Consider the following 16478-nt stretch of genomic DNA (forward strand, 5'->3'; position numbering starts at 1 on the left):
AATTTATGAAGAAAATTACTTGCGTAGTTACTCAAGATAAAAATAAGTCCATTTTTTAATTCAGATATTCTAAGACCTAGAAAACGACGTAGGGATCCCAAATCTGCCATCTCAAGTTTATGCATATCCTATCCTTGAACTCGCTCTTTAGATTAGCTACACGTTGTAACATCAGTAAATCACATCACAAAGCCTTTAGCTAGCTAAATTGATTGCATAATATTATTTTTAAGAAAAAAGTTCTTGGGAAGGAATACAAATTTACACCAGCATTTCAATTCAATATCACCAGATCTATGAAGCTAGTTACCTACATATTTTATCTATATATATCGTCAAGAATGTGAAAATATTATAACATATTAGCCCGATGATCCCTTATTTACAAAGCTATCAACTTGACAGATGTCAAGGAATTCTTGTAAGTCGCTTCTTGTTAGAAACCTATTGATCATGAGAACAATTAAATTTACATAAACTTTATATAATTTATTTATTCACCATTCATTTAAGACAAAGAAATAAAAGGTCTTAATTACCTGTCCAGAAGAACTCGTGCTATGGATTTGCAACCACCTACAACTGAAGATTGCATATTAAGAGCAATATTTGGATTATGAACACTTTGACGGATGTGTATCCAACCGTGTTGCCCATGAATTTCATCAAAAACTTTAGCCCTGGTAACTCACATATTTAATATTTATGAAGAACTCAAATAGCTAGTAGATAATAGATGTTCGAAATATAGGAGGAAGGAAAGAAAGAAGGAATCAAAGGCCTATATATACCTGTACATATATGCATCAATAGGAGCTGAAGTGTCATTTGAGTCCACAAGGCACCCCTCGCTCACCCAACAATCGCCACAAGTATCAAGCTCCCACCCAGGAAGTTGTCCTTCCTAATAATTAACAGTATGTTAAACAAAGTTTCAAAGGGAAAAAGGATTTCTGAATAACACCAATAACCTAATGGCACAAAAATCTAGCTACGTACTCTTTTCATATATTTTCAAATTGGTTCCTTTTTAATCTATATTTGTGATGGAAAGAAAGAGATCTTTGCTTAGTTTTTAAGGAATATCCTCAATATAAACACTTTTTTTATCCTCCTTTCTCATATTTGTAAAGAACCAAAAAAAAAAGAATAGTTTTTAATTTGTATAGTAAGCACTACAAACAAGAAGAGGTTTTTTCTTCAGATATACCTTAAAAAAAATTCAATGAACAAGTATGAAGTATGTTGTAAAGAAGGAGAGAGAGATATTAAAAAAAAAACATATACAGTAATATGTACGTAGGGATAGTAGCACCTGGATATACTTGCTCAAAGTCTCAACTACTTCAGTACCCTTCTGTTTAGCATACGTGGGTTGGGTCAAGATGTTCATCCTCAGCTCAACAGACTCAACTGGCTCTCGCAGTTCTTTGATTAGACTTCCGAGTCCTTCGTCTGAACCTATGAGCTTCATTCGGACCATCTCTATGATTATCTTCACCACCATGTATGCTCCTTAATTTAGGATATCAAATGTAAATGTGCTTGTTAATTCTGAACTAGAGGATAATAGAAGCTAAGATAGGAACTTATTTGTCAATTACTGGGATACAAAATTAGTTATATGAGTATAGTGCATGAGCTTTTTGTCATATTCTACCACATGGCAAACATACCACACTAGTTATTAGAATTAATTACATCCTAAACCGTTAGAAATAGTACCATTTTCACATAGTTTTTAGGTGAATGAAGTTTGATGTCAAGAAAGAGTTTAAGTTATGGAAGTTAAAGATGTATGATTTATTAGTTCAATAAGGGCAACACAAGGCTTTAACTGACAAGAAATAAAAGTGGGAATGTGTCAAATGATGATTGGAAAGAAGTTAACATGAAGACTCATTCTACTATTTGTTTGTGTTTTGGCAAATGAGGTTTTATTTAATATAATTAGTGAGAAAAGTGATAAAGATTTGTGAGTTAAGTTGGAGAGTTTGTATGAATTGAAAACCATTAGGGTGAAGATTGATGATGAATATAAGGCAATCACTTTGTTTTGTATATTGCCGGATTCATATGATAATCTTGTCAATACTTTGAGTTGTAGTAAGAAAGATTCAATTACTCTTCTTGCAAATGAGCTCTAGAATAAGACATCTTTGGTAGTTTGGTCGAAACCAAAAATAAGGCACTAATGATAAGAGAGAGATTATTTGGTAAAAATAATTCATCAAGAAGTCGAGCAATAAGCAAGTCTAAAGTTCGTTCTTTGTTTAGGGGGCCTAATATAAAGAGTTATAAGTTGTGGTATCCAAGTACAAAAAGATAATCACAAACTGAAAAAAAAAATATTTTGATGATCCATAATGCTAAAAAATGACATTGAAAAGAAGGGTAATGATCAAGAAGAATTGACAATGTCAAGATTTTGTAGCTCAACAAGAATTGCCTACTATAAATGATTTTTTTTTTATCATACTCCTATAGATATTAGTGGGCATAAAAAGGAAAATGAAGTTGATCAAGTAAATGAAGATGAGAATGAAAAACCTAGCCAATCTACTCCACTTGTAGGACGTTCCTTAAGAGAAGCTCATGCTCCCAATTGGCATCAAGATTTTGTTGGTACTATTACTTTGCATGCTATAATTATTGGAGATGAAAATCTAATATCATACATTCAATCTACAAAGTGAGACGGTTCTAATCGTGAAAGCTTAATAGATTTAAAACAAGATTAATGGTAAAAAAATTTCTCAAAAGCAAAGTATTAGTTTTCGTGAAATTTTTATGCCAATGATCAAGTTTGTTTATATTAATTTTATTCTTTCATTAGTTGCTATACATGACCTAATATTGGAACAAATGAATGTAAAAATGATATTTTTATATCGGAGCTCTAAGAGGAAGTAAATCTACAATAACTGGAAGATTAAATTAAGAAAGACAAAGAATGACTAGTTTGTAAGTTGAAGAGATTATTATACGGACCCAAACAAGCTTTAAATAATGGTACAAAATATTTGATATGTTTTATGGCAAATCTTGATTATAAAGGAAGCATGTATAATTATTGCATTACTTCAAGTTTTTTAATGATGATTCTTACTTTATTTTGATTTAATATATTGATGATATGCTTTTGATATGAAAGGAAAAAAAATTAAAATTGACGATATCAAAGCAAGTCTGAGCAAGAGGTTTGAGATGCGAAACCTTAAGACGAAAAGGCAATTCTTTGTTATTGAAATTTCAAGAGATAAAAAAAAGTATGTTGTCACATTCCCAAATGGCATATTGAGAGGGTGTTAAAAAATTTGGCATGAGCAAAACTCAACTAATAAATATTACATCAACACCTCATTTAATATTGTCATCAAAGAAATGTACAATGACTAAAAAGATGAGTAAGGTATGGCTAAAATATTTTATACAAGTGTAATTGGAAGCTTAATAATGTTTGCAATAGCACATAGACTAGATATTAGATATGTGGTAGGTATACTAAGTAGATTCATAAAAATTCCCCTCATATTGGGAGGATACAAAACGGGTGCTCCAGTACTTGAGAGACATCCGTGACTATGTTATTACATATAAGTGTTCATCTTTTCTGTATGACCTTTTTACTCTAATTTTATTTGTGATCTTGATTAAAAAGAGGTTAGCTATAGTATTTATATTTCAATTTGGAAATAGATAAGTGAGTTGGATGTCAAAATTTTAGGACTTATGGAGATAATGTGTGATAATGTGGGTGCAATACATTTAATTAAGAATCTAGTTCATCACAAAAAGGACAAGACACATTGGCGCAATATTGTTACATTCTTCAAGCTATAAAAGATAGAAAAGTTCAGTTGGTGAAAGTGAAGTGATTTGAGTTACTTAGTGGAACGGCAAGCATGTAAACCAAGGCAAGATTATCTAAGTGTAACTATCATGACGATTACTAGTGTCAAAGAATAAAACAAAAAAGATGGAAGAGTTGTTAGCAGTACCATCGTCAAGGAAATAATTCTCCTTTAGGGCGCCGTGCCCCGTGGTCTCCATCATGAGGTGCGTCTCGACTCCATACCGGTTGAGCTGTATTCCCTTGTCGATGACATTCCGGTATCCGACTCTGTACAGGCAGTGGTGCCCGCCCCTTGCCGTTATGAATTCTGTCAGCCCCACACTGGCCCTCGCGTCTGTCACCACCGTCGTCCCAGGATGCTCCTTTAGCACGATTGCGGCCATCAGCGCTATTAGGCGGTCACCGTTGATGGCAGTGCCGGTTGCATCAACGACGCCGCTACGGTCAACGTCAGTGTCGAAGACTACACCGAGGTCGGCACCATGGTGGAGGACGGCGGCACAGGTGAGGGACATGGCAGTGGTATCCTCCGGGTTCGGAATGTGGTTGGGGAACATGCCGTTCGGGTCGAGATGGAGGCTGCCAATGGTATCAGCGCCCAGCTTGTCGAGCACATCCCATGTGAAGAACCCGCCTGACCCGTTGCCAGCGTTCACTATTATCTGGATACATTGGAGAGAGTGCAACGTCATAGATATATATCCCCTACTGTGCTGGTGATATGCATTCCACTTGCTTTAATGTTATTGTTAAAAGCTATTAGATTCACCAATTGGTTGCCGGTTGCCCAATTTGTCCAGAAGTAATCTTAGTCAATTGAAATCGTTGGATATATATTTGTCCAGTAAGGTGAAATTATTGGATATATTTTCAAAAATATCATTATGTACATTTAATCTTGTTAACCTCGTTAAAACATAATGAAGTTGATGCAGAGGATTTCTTTTAACCTTTGTACCTATCATTTGAATTGGTCAGAAAAAGATATATTTGTTAGAGAAGTTCTTTTCAAAAAAGCACGATTTTGCTTAAAAGGAACTCTACTAATTTTCCTATACTTAAAAACGGGGGGGCGGGGGGAGGGGAGTGACGAAGTTCCAAGAGAAAACTAATCTTTAACGCCAAAAAAGTGTAACATTGATATTTTTAAATGGTGATAGAATATTGTCAAATAGATATGTTAGGTAATTAAATTTAACTTGAAATATTTTAAAGATAATAAAAAATAATTGCTTACATGGTAGAATATCAATGGCCATAAAAACTTGATGTAGGCTATAAATCATAAAATACTTTTTTTTTTAAATTAGGAAGAATCTAATTTTGAAGGTTAGTAAGTTGTAACCAATAATATTTTTTACCTTAAAACCGTTGAGCGGGGTATCGCAGTGTGAAGGATGAGCTATTTTCTCCGTGATAATGTCGCGTAGAAGCTTGGAATATGCACTCATAAAATCCACCCGAGTAATCACCGGCGGCATTCCTCGTCCCCCTCCGAGCCCCATCTTTCTTGCCACGTACTTCCTCGCGGCTCTCTCGCAGATCTCCATCACGTCGCTCGAGCTTACTCCCCCACTCTTCGTAAAGAACTTGATGCCATTCCGAGTGTACGGTAAGTGCGACGCCGTCATCTGCAACAACCTAACACAGTTAAAATGACAAGTACAACGTAGCTCGCTTCCATAATATATAAACTTTAGTCCTATACCATGATAGATGCATCGTAGCTGAAGTCTGGCAAGACAGTGCTCATAAAGCAAGCCGGAGTGGTGGCTAGACCCATGTTGAACACTAGACACCCCGCCCTCGCCAGTCCAGTGAGCAAGGCCGTGCTGAGTCCAGGCCCCGAGAGCCGAGGGTCACGGCCAACCGACACCCGCACCTTCGACACCGCCTTGTCGCTGCCGTCTCTTAGACCCTCTGCGATCCACTCTCCAAAGGTCTCGCCTATCGCCTCCACCGCTTGCGGCGAGAGGTCCACTGTTCGGCCTTTCTCGCCCTCCAGTGCGACTCCTCGTACATCGGATCCGTTCTGTAGCCTTCTGATCCTGTCGCCTTCCTCATCTGTTGCGATGATACTTATAGATTCTAGCCGGCCGGCCGCTGTCCTCTGAGACGGCCGTGGACACGGGATTCTGAACTGCGTGGTGAACTTTGATGGATTCGGTAGAGATGGGAATCTGCTAGAGTTGTATGGGGGAGTTGCTGAGGAAGTGGATGGCGATGCAGCACTGGCCATGACTATCGAACCAACCTCAAGTGTGTGCTAGTTAAAGTCTTTTGCACTGAGAAATATATCATTTGAGATAGCTAGCTAGGAACGAAATATCTCTTTGTATATATGCAGATGCTCAATTCAAGCAGTTGGGATGTGGTGGAGACGTACTTCTGACACGATAGTGTCCGTGAGGTCCAAAATTTATTTCGAGTTGAGAGAAGAAACGCTGCAAGAGGGTGGAGAGGAACTAACGATAGTGCCTGTGAGGTCTAAATTTTGGTTAGTGCGACAGGAAGAAAGGAATGGATTGGAATTATCCGACTGGAGCTCCAGATGCCAACAAAATTATGCTTTCAGTAGCCCTCTCAAAGAAAAAGTGACTCGTGTATAACAATCATCTGCAGCGTCACTTACTCTGATATCACCGCTTTCTGTTTTTGCAACCAATGCGAAAAACAGAGGGTTATGCACCAATCAATTGAAGATAGTATTTTTTTTCTTAAGGAAAAAATATATTAATCAACTTCCGCGGTTACAGCGCCACTTACATCAACAGCCCAAATAGAAACGAGCGAGGGGGAAAGGAGCCCTCCGAATTATAATTGAGAGTCATATTCCTACTATAATTTACGAGCCAATCAGTTGATTAATTGGCCTTGTGGTAGATATGGTACAAAAATAATAAAGAAAAAGCAGATAAGAGATACATACAATCATCAATGATAACGGCAGATGCCCAAGGTGTCAGATGGAGACCTTTCAAAATGTTAACATGGAGCAACGAGTCGATTTCAATAATGAGGTGTGTAACCTGCGTTGATTAAGGAAGCGAAGAGCCTCACGTAGCCCGACCACTTCAGTAGCCAAGGTGGAGTGGAAGATGCCATACCAATAACCCGCACAGATCAAGGAACCTAGTGAGAAGCGTAAGATAAAGCCCGCCCCATTAGTTTCGTTGGGACATGAAAAAGAACCATCGATGTTGAGTTTGAGGAAGTCCGGAGGAGGTGGCTCTGATACACCTTGTTAGAGTCTTTTTTTATTGCATTAGTTATTTATTTTTATTAAAATAAATTTTTTATAGGTTGTATTCGAACGCCTGCATCAGGTTTGCAAAAACATATAATGCCTTTTGTGCATTTGAACGCGATTGGGCGGGTTTGAACGCGATCGATGGGAGTCCACTAGAATTAGGGTTAACAATTTTTATTTTGGCTTGTTAGCTTATAAAAGTGTGGTGGCAGCCAAAAATCATTATGCTTATGGAATATTAGTTTCTTGCCTCTCTATCCTCTCTCTAGTCTCTCTACCCCAATCTCTTTCCTTTCTCTTCACCAACCTACCACCTCTACCGTTGACAAGATCTCTCCTAACTTCTAATCTCTCTCGTCTCTCGAGTCCTCCCTCTTTCTTGGGATCTCGATCACTTATTCCCCTTCATTTTTATCTCTTAAATAACATCAAACATCCACCCTCATCTCCATTATCATCCATAACTCTAACATCCACTCCACCCGTCACCATCACCATCATCCGTACTATATTGTATTTTCATCCTAGTTGCAATTCGAATCTGCAAGGGGTATAAATATGCAAAATGTAGATCAAGGAGTTTCAAATCGATCCCACTTAGTTTCGTAAGTTTTTGACTATGAGAGAATATTTGATAAATATTTTTCCTCGATTGCGTAGACTGTTTCGTACAATAAATTCAGATCTTGAAGGAATCATTTGGTAACTTATTATTGGTATCAGAGCCAAGCAAACCTCAGACCTCCATTAATGGTGAAAACAAAGAAGATGGTATCAACAAGAAGATCAATGAGAACACACCGACAAGGGAAGACTCAATCCACGATAACCCTAACTAAGAAACTGATTCCTTTAGAGGCATGTTCCAAACATTACTGCATAGGGTTGACGCAATGCAAATGATCATAATGCTTTAAAGGAATATGTCATGAACCGATCGGCTTCGTCATCTCGTCGATGAATATCGGTGCCTCAAGAAGGACTAGCGGTGGGACCACACCGAACCGATACTCCACAGGTCGACATTCGACATAGTAATGTCAATGATCCTCTTTTACCTATTTCTACACATCATCTCCCACCTTCGATACACAACCCAAGACCGACGGTGGTGGAACCTGAGAGGCGTGTGGCACTAGTGCGCTTTGTCAATGAAGAGGATTGGCACTTAGAGGATGATATTGACCCCTTTGGAGATGGTGAGGGGCATGCTTGAGGATTCAGAGAAGGAGATCAATAAGCACAAAGGTTCAGACCAGAACCAAGAATCTTTTGTTAACCTGATAATGCTATTGAAGGGAGTACCGCACATTTAGACTTTCCAAATTTCAAGGCGGTGATCCGATGGATTGGGTGTTTTAAATAGAATAATACTTTAATTGTCAAGAGACAGCAGGGGATGCAAAGATCTAGATGGCAAGTTTTTACCTCTAAGAAATGACATTGCATTGGTATCAATTGGCTATTCGTGGTGGAGAATTTACTAGTTGGGCAAAAATTTTAAGGAGGATTACACATAGATTTGGGACAGCGGCATATGAAAATTTTACTGCCACATTAAGTGAGATGGTTTAAAAGACAACCGTATTAGAGTACCAAATAGAATTTGAAAGAGTTAATAGCTATTGTGAGCCACTTTGGCCTGAACCGACATTGATGAGCACATTCATTTCAGGGCTGTGGGAGGAGATATAGGCAGATGTTCGTGCTCTCTATCCTACCACTCTCGAGGAGGCTTTTGAGAAGGCCGTGAGGATGGAGCAAAAGCACAAAGCTCTCAAGATGGTAGCGAAAATAAGTTGGGGCAACCGAGTGATACGATTCGGACTTCACCGATGTCGTCTCGAGCATGGATTCACTTTAGAGGTGTCTTTGTTTTTTATTTTAATGTTTAATTCCTAAGAAAATAAGTTTTCTGTAAGTCGCATTCGAACGCGGTTGTGAATGCAGTTGTGGAAGTGGGAAACAGGTGCGTTCGGTCGCGCGTTCGAACGCCTGCATCGCATTCACAAATCCAAAGAAGAGTGAACTAGGTGCTTTCAAACGCGAGTGGGTGCGTTCGAACGTGGTCGACGATATGTACTATTTAGGGTTAATTTTGAATTGCTTGGTTAGCCTCTAAAAGATGTGGATGGCAACCATAGAGTCATTATTGAAGAATTGAGTTTTGCCTTGCCTCCTTCGTCTTCTTCGCTCTCGTTCTCTCGATCCCCAAGAACGCCGCTTCTAACCTCCCTCGACCGGCTAATCACCCTAGTCCCTTAGAGGTGGCCCTCTCCTCCCCCTTCTTCTAATCTATCCAACACTTGCCCTAACCCTTCCACCACCACTTTTCACTAGTGCCGCCCCATTAATGTCGGTCCACCCCCAACTACCATCATCTAGGATCCCGTGCCTCCATCCACGGATTCTGATCAGACCTCCCCCGATGTTCGTCCACTAATCGGACGATACCTCGAGATCCCCACACCCAATTCGCCTAAAACTCGATTTGTTGGAAAGCTCTTTTTTGGGCTACATTCACATCAATCCGACGGTGGCATCTTTTAGGATCTATTTACAAAGTTTCCTGCCAGATCCAGTCTAGATCTGAGAATTGAGAGAGATTGAACCTTAGCCTAAAGGAGAGATCGTATCAAGCTGGTATCAGAGCCACCGTTCCTCGGACACGGCTTCTTATGACGACAACCAGAGCCATGGCTGCACGACGAGATGATGAAAAAGAGATTCTCCCAATAGAGGAGGAGGAAATGGTTGCGGGAACCTCCACCGGCAGAATCGCCCGATCTAATTGGAATACAAAAGAACCTAGTGTTCAAGCCGTGTTAGGGTCTCTTTCTGAACAAATGGCAATCAACAACTAGATGATGATGGAGATGATGTGGGAATTACGGGCGACAAGGGAAGCCATGGCGAATGGGAATGCACCATTGACCCCACGACGAGAGTCCACTCCTATGAACCCATCGCCACTGGTTCAGAATTTGCAACCACAAGAGCCGCTGCTGCCACCACCCTATGGGCAGAGGCAAGCAAGGATGGTTCCACTAGGGCTAGTTGTAGGTGAACCTATCCGATGAGTGAACCACTATGGAGATCAAGATCTGTGGGCGAGTCAATACGATCCAAAACCACGGCATGTTAATCAAAATCGAAGGAGGGATCATCAACCCTTCATGGTGTATCCTCCTCCGGTTAGACAATGACTTGGACATGATCTGGAACGAGACAACACCATCCGTGGACAAATCGTGCGTCTTGAATTCCCCAAGTTCAAAGGTGGCGATCCGATCAATTGGATGTATAGGGCGGAGCAATTCTTCACATACCAAGGTACGGCAGAAGAATATAAGATGACGCTTGCGAGCTTCCACCTTGAAGATGCGGCGCTTCATTGGTTTCGAGCAGCCAATGCCAATGAGGCTATCAAAACTTGGGCTGAATTTTGTGCCGATATCACGCGGCGATTTGGAGCGTCGGGGTATGAAGACTTCGATGCTCTCCTCTCAAAAATAATGAAAAATACCAAGGTTGGAGCATACCAAGAAGAATTTGAGAGGATAAATAACAGATGTCATCCCCCATGGACGGATCAACAACTTCGCAGCACCTTCATTTCCGGGCTGCGGGGAGACATACAAGTCGATATGAGGGCTTTAAGGCCTAGAACCTTAAAGGAGGCTTTCGAAGATGCGGTGCTCATGGAAGACAAACATAGGGCCATGAAGTTACACCTGAAACAGATTTGGACGAGCCAAGGAAGCCGCAATCAAGCTCAACCAACCATAGCGGCGGGAAATATTACTAACGTACCAGGGACCACTACTGCAATGGTGCCTCCTCGAGCACTCCTGAAGCCATCCCAAGATGTGAAGTACATACCTAGAGGTCCAGGACGAGCACTCACACCTGCTTAAGAGGAACGAAGGGCCAAAGGCCTATACTTTCGTTGTGATTAGAAGTTTGTATCCGGACATCGGTGCGCTAAACTGATGGGATCGGTGATGCTAATAGATGGATTGGAGGATATGGAGAATGAGTTTGCAGCTGAAGAGGAAGGTGTGAATGGACATCAAAGAGAAGTAGCTGAGGAGCAACCTGTGGAGGACATGATAACCGAAATCTCCCTCCACGCGCCAAAGACTTTGTGGGTGAACGGTGTGGTCAAGAAAACCACAGTGAGAATCTTGATCGACACCGGATCCACCAACAACTTCATTGACAAGAGGCTCCTTCAAAAGATTGGGCTCGAGTCGGAACCCACAGAAGGGTTCGATGTGACGATTAGAGATGGCACCACATTGCGAGCAGATTTTATTTGTGGAGGTGTGGAATTGAAGGTGCAAGGCCAATGTTTCACATTGGATCTTTATCCGTTGGCCTTGCGAGGTGCCGACATTTTTTTGGGGACCCAATGGCTTCAAATCTTAGGGCTTGAAACATTTGATTTCTCAAACCTCACACTGACATTTCGGAGGAATGGTCGAAGGGTGCTGCTGGATGGAAATCAACCGCGGTAAGGGCTGACATTGCAACCACTTGTGGGCTTTCCTTGTGCAGGGGACCGAGCTCTACTATTGCAAATGGCTGTTGCTGAACCAAAACATCCACCACCAAGGAAAATAGCCATTGACCTGCAAGAGCTGCTGCAGGAGTTCAAGAATCTCTTCGAGGAACCTCGAGGACTGCCACCGACCCATCGACACGACCATCGCATCCAGATCATTCCAAAGGCTGAACCAGCAAATGTCCTGCCCTATCGGTACCTGCATGTCCAGAAGGAAGAGATCAGCAAATTGGTGGTGGAAATGCTCGAGCAAGGGATTATTCAACCGAGTAGAAGTGCCTACTCGTCACTAGTGCTGTTGGTTCAGAAGAAAGACAAGAGTTGACAATTTTGCGTCGACTACCGAGCCTTGAATGTGATTACAGTCAAAGACCGGTATCCAAAACTGGTGATCGAGGAGTTGCGGATGAACTCATAGGGTTGGCTTACTTCAGTAAACTTGACTTAAGAGTGGGGTACCATCAAATCCGCGTCGACCTGAAAGATGTGCACAAAACGGCGTTCCAAACTCATGATGGGCATTGTGAGTTCCGAGTCATGCCGTTTTGGCTCACCAATGCATAGGCTACCTTCCAAGGGCTGATGAATGATCTTTTCCACCCGCTCTTGCATCGGTATGTGCTCATCTTCTTTGACGATATTCTAGTGTATAGTAGGAATTCTAGCGAGCACTTGCGGCATGTGCGTGAGGTGTTGAATATCTTACGACAAAACCAGTTAAAGGTCCAGATGAGCAAGTGTCTTTGGGGAGAGTCACGAGTAGAATACTTGGGACATATAATCTCAGCAAGAGGAGTTGAAGCCAATCCAAGCAAGATCAAGAATATGGTGGACTGGCCAATTCCTACTAACTAGTGGGAATTGAGGGGATTCCTTGGGTTGACGGGGTACTATCGACGATTCGTTGCCAACTATGATAAAATTGCTGCTCCGCTGACCTCCTTACTCAGAAAGGTGGATTTCAATGGACGGGCAAGGCGACGGAGGCCTTCGAAGCCTTGAAGACAGCTATGTCTACCACTCCGGTTCTAGCATTACCGGATTTCAGCAAGCCCTTTGTGGTGGAATGCGACGCTTCGGATGAGGGCATTGGAGCAGTTTTGATGCAAGAGGACAGACCCGTGGCATATATGAGCAAGGCATTGTCAAACCAGTCACGACAACTATCCACCTACGAGCACGAAATGCTATCGATTCTACACGCCGTCACCAAATGGCGACCCTACTTGATCAGCCAACGATTTACTATTCACACGGACCAGCGTAGCTTACCCTACTTCATGGAGCAACATGTGCACACCCCAGCCCAGCAATGGTGGTCACGAAACTCCTTGGGTATGACTACAAGAAGGGGATTGAGAATTGAGCAGCCGATGCCCTTTTGTGCCAACCGAACACAAGTGAGCTCGCCTCTTTTTCAGCACCAACCTTTCCTCTAATTTCAAATATGTGGGGAACCAATGCAGAAGATCAAATCATGGAGGAGCTAAAGTCAGATATCATGGATCGCTTCCCAAATTTAACCTTGAGGACAAGGTTGCGGAAGCGTGCTGATTGAAACGATTCGGACTTCACCGATGTCATCTTGAGCATAGATTCACTTTATAGGTGTCTTTGTTTTTTTTAATGTTTAATTCCTAAGAAAATAAGTTTTGTGTAAGTCGCGTTCGAATGCGAGTGGAGTGCGTTCGAATGCAGTTGTGAATGCCTACATCACGTCCAGAGAGTGTGAATTGTGCGTTCGAATGTCGCGTTCGAACGCATGTATCACGTTCGCAAATCCAGAGAAGTGTGAAACAGGTGCGTTTGGTCGTGCGTTTGAACGCCTACATCGCGTTCGCAAATCTAAGCGGGCACGTTCGAGCGTGAGCGGGCGCGTTCGAACGCGATCTACGATAATGTACTGTTTAAGGTTAATTTTGAATTGTTTGGTTTGCCTCTAAAGGATGTGGATGGCAACCATAGAGTCATTATTGAAGAATTGAATTTTGCCTTGCCTCCTTCGTCTTCTTCGCTCTCATTTTCTCGATCCTCGGTGACGCCGCTTCTAATCTCCCTCGACCGGCCAATCACCCTAGTCCCTTAGGGGTGGCCCTCTCCTCCCCTTTCTTCCAATCTATCCAACACTTGCCCTAACCCTTCCATCAACCATAACCATTCCACCATCACTTTTCACCGGTGCCACCCCATTAACGTTGGTCTACCCCCAACCACCATCATCTAGGATCTCGTGCCTCTATTCACAGATTCTAATTAGACCTCCCCCGATGTTTGTCCACTAATTGGATGATATCTCGAGATTCCATATCCGATTTGCCTAAAACTTGATTTGTTGGAAACCTCTTTTCTGGGGCTCCAATATATCAAAATTTGTCCACTAATTGGATGGTACCTCGAGATTCCCATATCCGATTTGCCTGAAACATGATTTGTTGGAAACCTCTTTTCTGGGGCTCCAACATATCAAAATTTCACATCGATCCGACGGCGGCATCTTTCGGAATCTATTTACAAAGTTTCGTGTCAAATCCAGTCTAGATCTAAGAATTAGGAGAGATTGAACCTTAGCCTAAAGGGGAGATCGTATCATCGAGATGGGCGGTTTGCGGCTAGAATGCCAATTGGAAATTCTGCAAGTTCAAAGATAGTGGCTACTAGTACTAGAGCATGACCACCTTTGAGACCCTCTTCTGATGTTAGAGGAGGCATAAGACGTTCAAACTCTCACACCTGCCCAGGTGGAGGAGCGAAAAGCGAAGGGCCTTTGCTTTTGATGCGATAAAGGTTTCACCCCTAGTCATCAGTGTTCCAAATCGATCGAGAGTGTGATGCTCATCTACGGTCTCGAGGAGGATGATAAGGTTTTGGTGATGGAGAGTGTTCAAAGGAGGTCCGTGAGGGGGCTGTAGAGGAGGGCGCGGAGGGGGCATGCATATTCTGGTACTTCCATGCCAAGGACATTACGAGTGGACGGACTCGTTAGAAAGCACTATGTGCATATCCTCATCGATTCCGGGAGTACACACAACTTTCTAGATGCGAGGTTTGTGAGGTAGTTGAGATTGGATGTTGAACTGACCGTGGAGTTTGACATTGCTATTGGAGATGGCACGAAGCTTTGAGCGGAGAGCTTGTGTTGTTGGATCGGTATACGGGTGCAAGGACATGACATCATTGTAGACTTGTATCTGTTGGCGCTGTAAGCAGCGAACAATGTCCTTAGCACTCAGTGGTTGCAGAGCTTGGAACCTGTCACTTTTTATTTTTGGAGCATGTGGATGAAATTTAAGCAAGGAAACAAAGATGTGCAGCTTAATGGCGTTCAATCTCCGCCGATTCCAGTAATGCAGCTGATGGTGGGGCTGCCTTGTATGAGTGATTTATCCTATCATTTTTAGTTAGGACCAGTAGGAGATGAGCCTCTAATGAGTCTAGTTAATACAATTGAATTGTCTAATTTATTAGATAAATTTGCTGGAATGTTTGAGGAACCAAAGGAGTTACCACCAAGGCGAACGGCAGACCATCGCATAGAGATTGTGCCAGGGGCGGCACCGGCGAACGTGAGGCAATATCGGTATCCACAAGTGCAAAAGGAAGTTATCTCCAAGATGGTAGCCGAGATGTTGGAACAAGGCCTCATACAATCAAGTCATAGCTCTTACTCATTGCCCGTACTGTTGGTGCGAAAGAAGGAAAGGGACATGGCACTTTTGTGTTGACTACCGAATACTAAACGCAATCACCATCAAGGATCGGTATCCCATTCCGGTCATAGAGGAGCTGCTGAACGAGCTTGTAGGGGTGACCATATTCAATAAGCTTGACTTGAGGGCTGGGTATCATCAAATTAGAGTTCACCTAGCGGATGTGCACAAAACTATATTTGGGACTTCGGACGGGCACTACGAGTTCTTGGTGATACCCTTTGGTCTCACCAATGCTCCAGCTACTTTTCAAGGCCTCATGAATGATATTTTTTGGCCTCTAGTGTGAATGTATGTTTTGGTATTATTTAACGATATTATAGTGTACAACAGAACTGAGATGGAGCATTGGCGGCATTTGGAGGATGTGCTGAATTTGTTGAAGCAAAACTAGCTGAAGATTAAGAAGTCCAAGTGCCTATGGGGAGTACCACAAGTGGAGTATTTAGGCCACATCATCTCAGCAAAAGGAGTGGCGGCGGATCCTCAAAAGGTAGCATGCATGACTGCTTGGCCAATCCCTACTTTCACCACAGGATTGCGAGGATTCTTGGGGCTGACTGGGTATTATCGCCGCTTCATTGCTGGGTATGGCAAGATCGTTATTCCTCTCACTTCTTTACTAAGGAATAACTCTTTTAGATGGATGGATGAAGCCACCGCAGCTTTTGAAAAACTAAAAATTGTAATGACAATGGCGCGCGTTCTAGCTCTACCGAACTTCACCAAAGAGTTCGTCGTAGAATGTGATGCGTCGGGATTTGGCATAGGAGCCGTACTAATACAAGGAGGATGTACCATAGCCTTTCATACTTTATGCGATAGCGTATTCACACTACGACGCATTAGTGATGGGTCACAAAATTGTTGGGGTATAATTATGAAAATAGAGTGGCGGATGCACTATCGCGCTAACCCGATACCGGCGAGCTCGTAGCCTATTCTTCTCCCACTTTTCCTTTTCTTAACAAGGTGAGGCATGCATGTACATCTGACCCAGATGTTTTGAGATTATTATAGGAGGTGTTGGATGATCTAGAGTGCCATCTAGAGTTGGAGAATCGAGGTGGTTTGTTGTTGGACCGCGAGTGCATTCGG

General features: G+C 42.2%; 1 protein-coding gene across 1 annotated transcript; it reads right to left on the bottom strand.

Annotated features, from left to right (window-relative positions):
- Positions 1–200: 200 nt before the first annotated feature.
- LOC140781051 (uncharacterized) lies at positions 201–6224 on the bottom strand. The gene is made up of 7 exons (XM_073126828.1): positions 5565–6224; positions 5218–5487; positions 4002–4518; positions 1316–1515; positions 792–904; positions 540–680; positions 201–444 (listed from the first exon to the last, which is right to left on the bottom strand). The coding sequence occupies exons 1-7, from the start codon at positions 6093–6095 to the stop codon at positions 363–365; spliced, it is 1854 nt and encodes a 617-aa protein (XP_072982929.1). The 5' UTR covers positions 6096–6224; the 3' UTR covers positions 201–362.
- Positions 6225–16478: the final 10254 nt, after the last annotated feature.

This window comes from Typha latifolia, chromosome 2 (assembly GCF_019914945.1).
Source record: "Typha latifolia isolate L0001 chromosome 2, TyphaL0001v2, whole genome shotgun sequence".
Classification (NCBI taxonomy): domain Eukaryota; kingdom Viridiplantae; phylum Streptophyta; class Magnoliopsida; order Poales; family Typhaceae; genus Typha; species Typha latifolia.

Coding starts and splice junctions, on each gene's coding strand:
- LOC140781051 (XM_073126828.1), bottom strand. CDS start 6,095: ATGGCCAGTGCTGCATCGCCATCCACTTCCTCAGCAACTCCCCCATAC. Junction 1,516..4,001: donor GAATTATTTCCTTGACGATG/GTACTGCTAACA, acceptor TCCTAAATTAAG/GAGCATACATGGTGGTGAAG. Junction 905..1,315: donor CTTTGAGCAAGTATATCCAG/GTGCTACTATCC, acceptor GTTAATTATTAG/GAAGGACAACTTCCTGGGTG.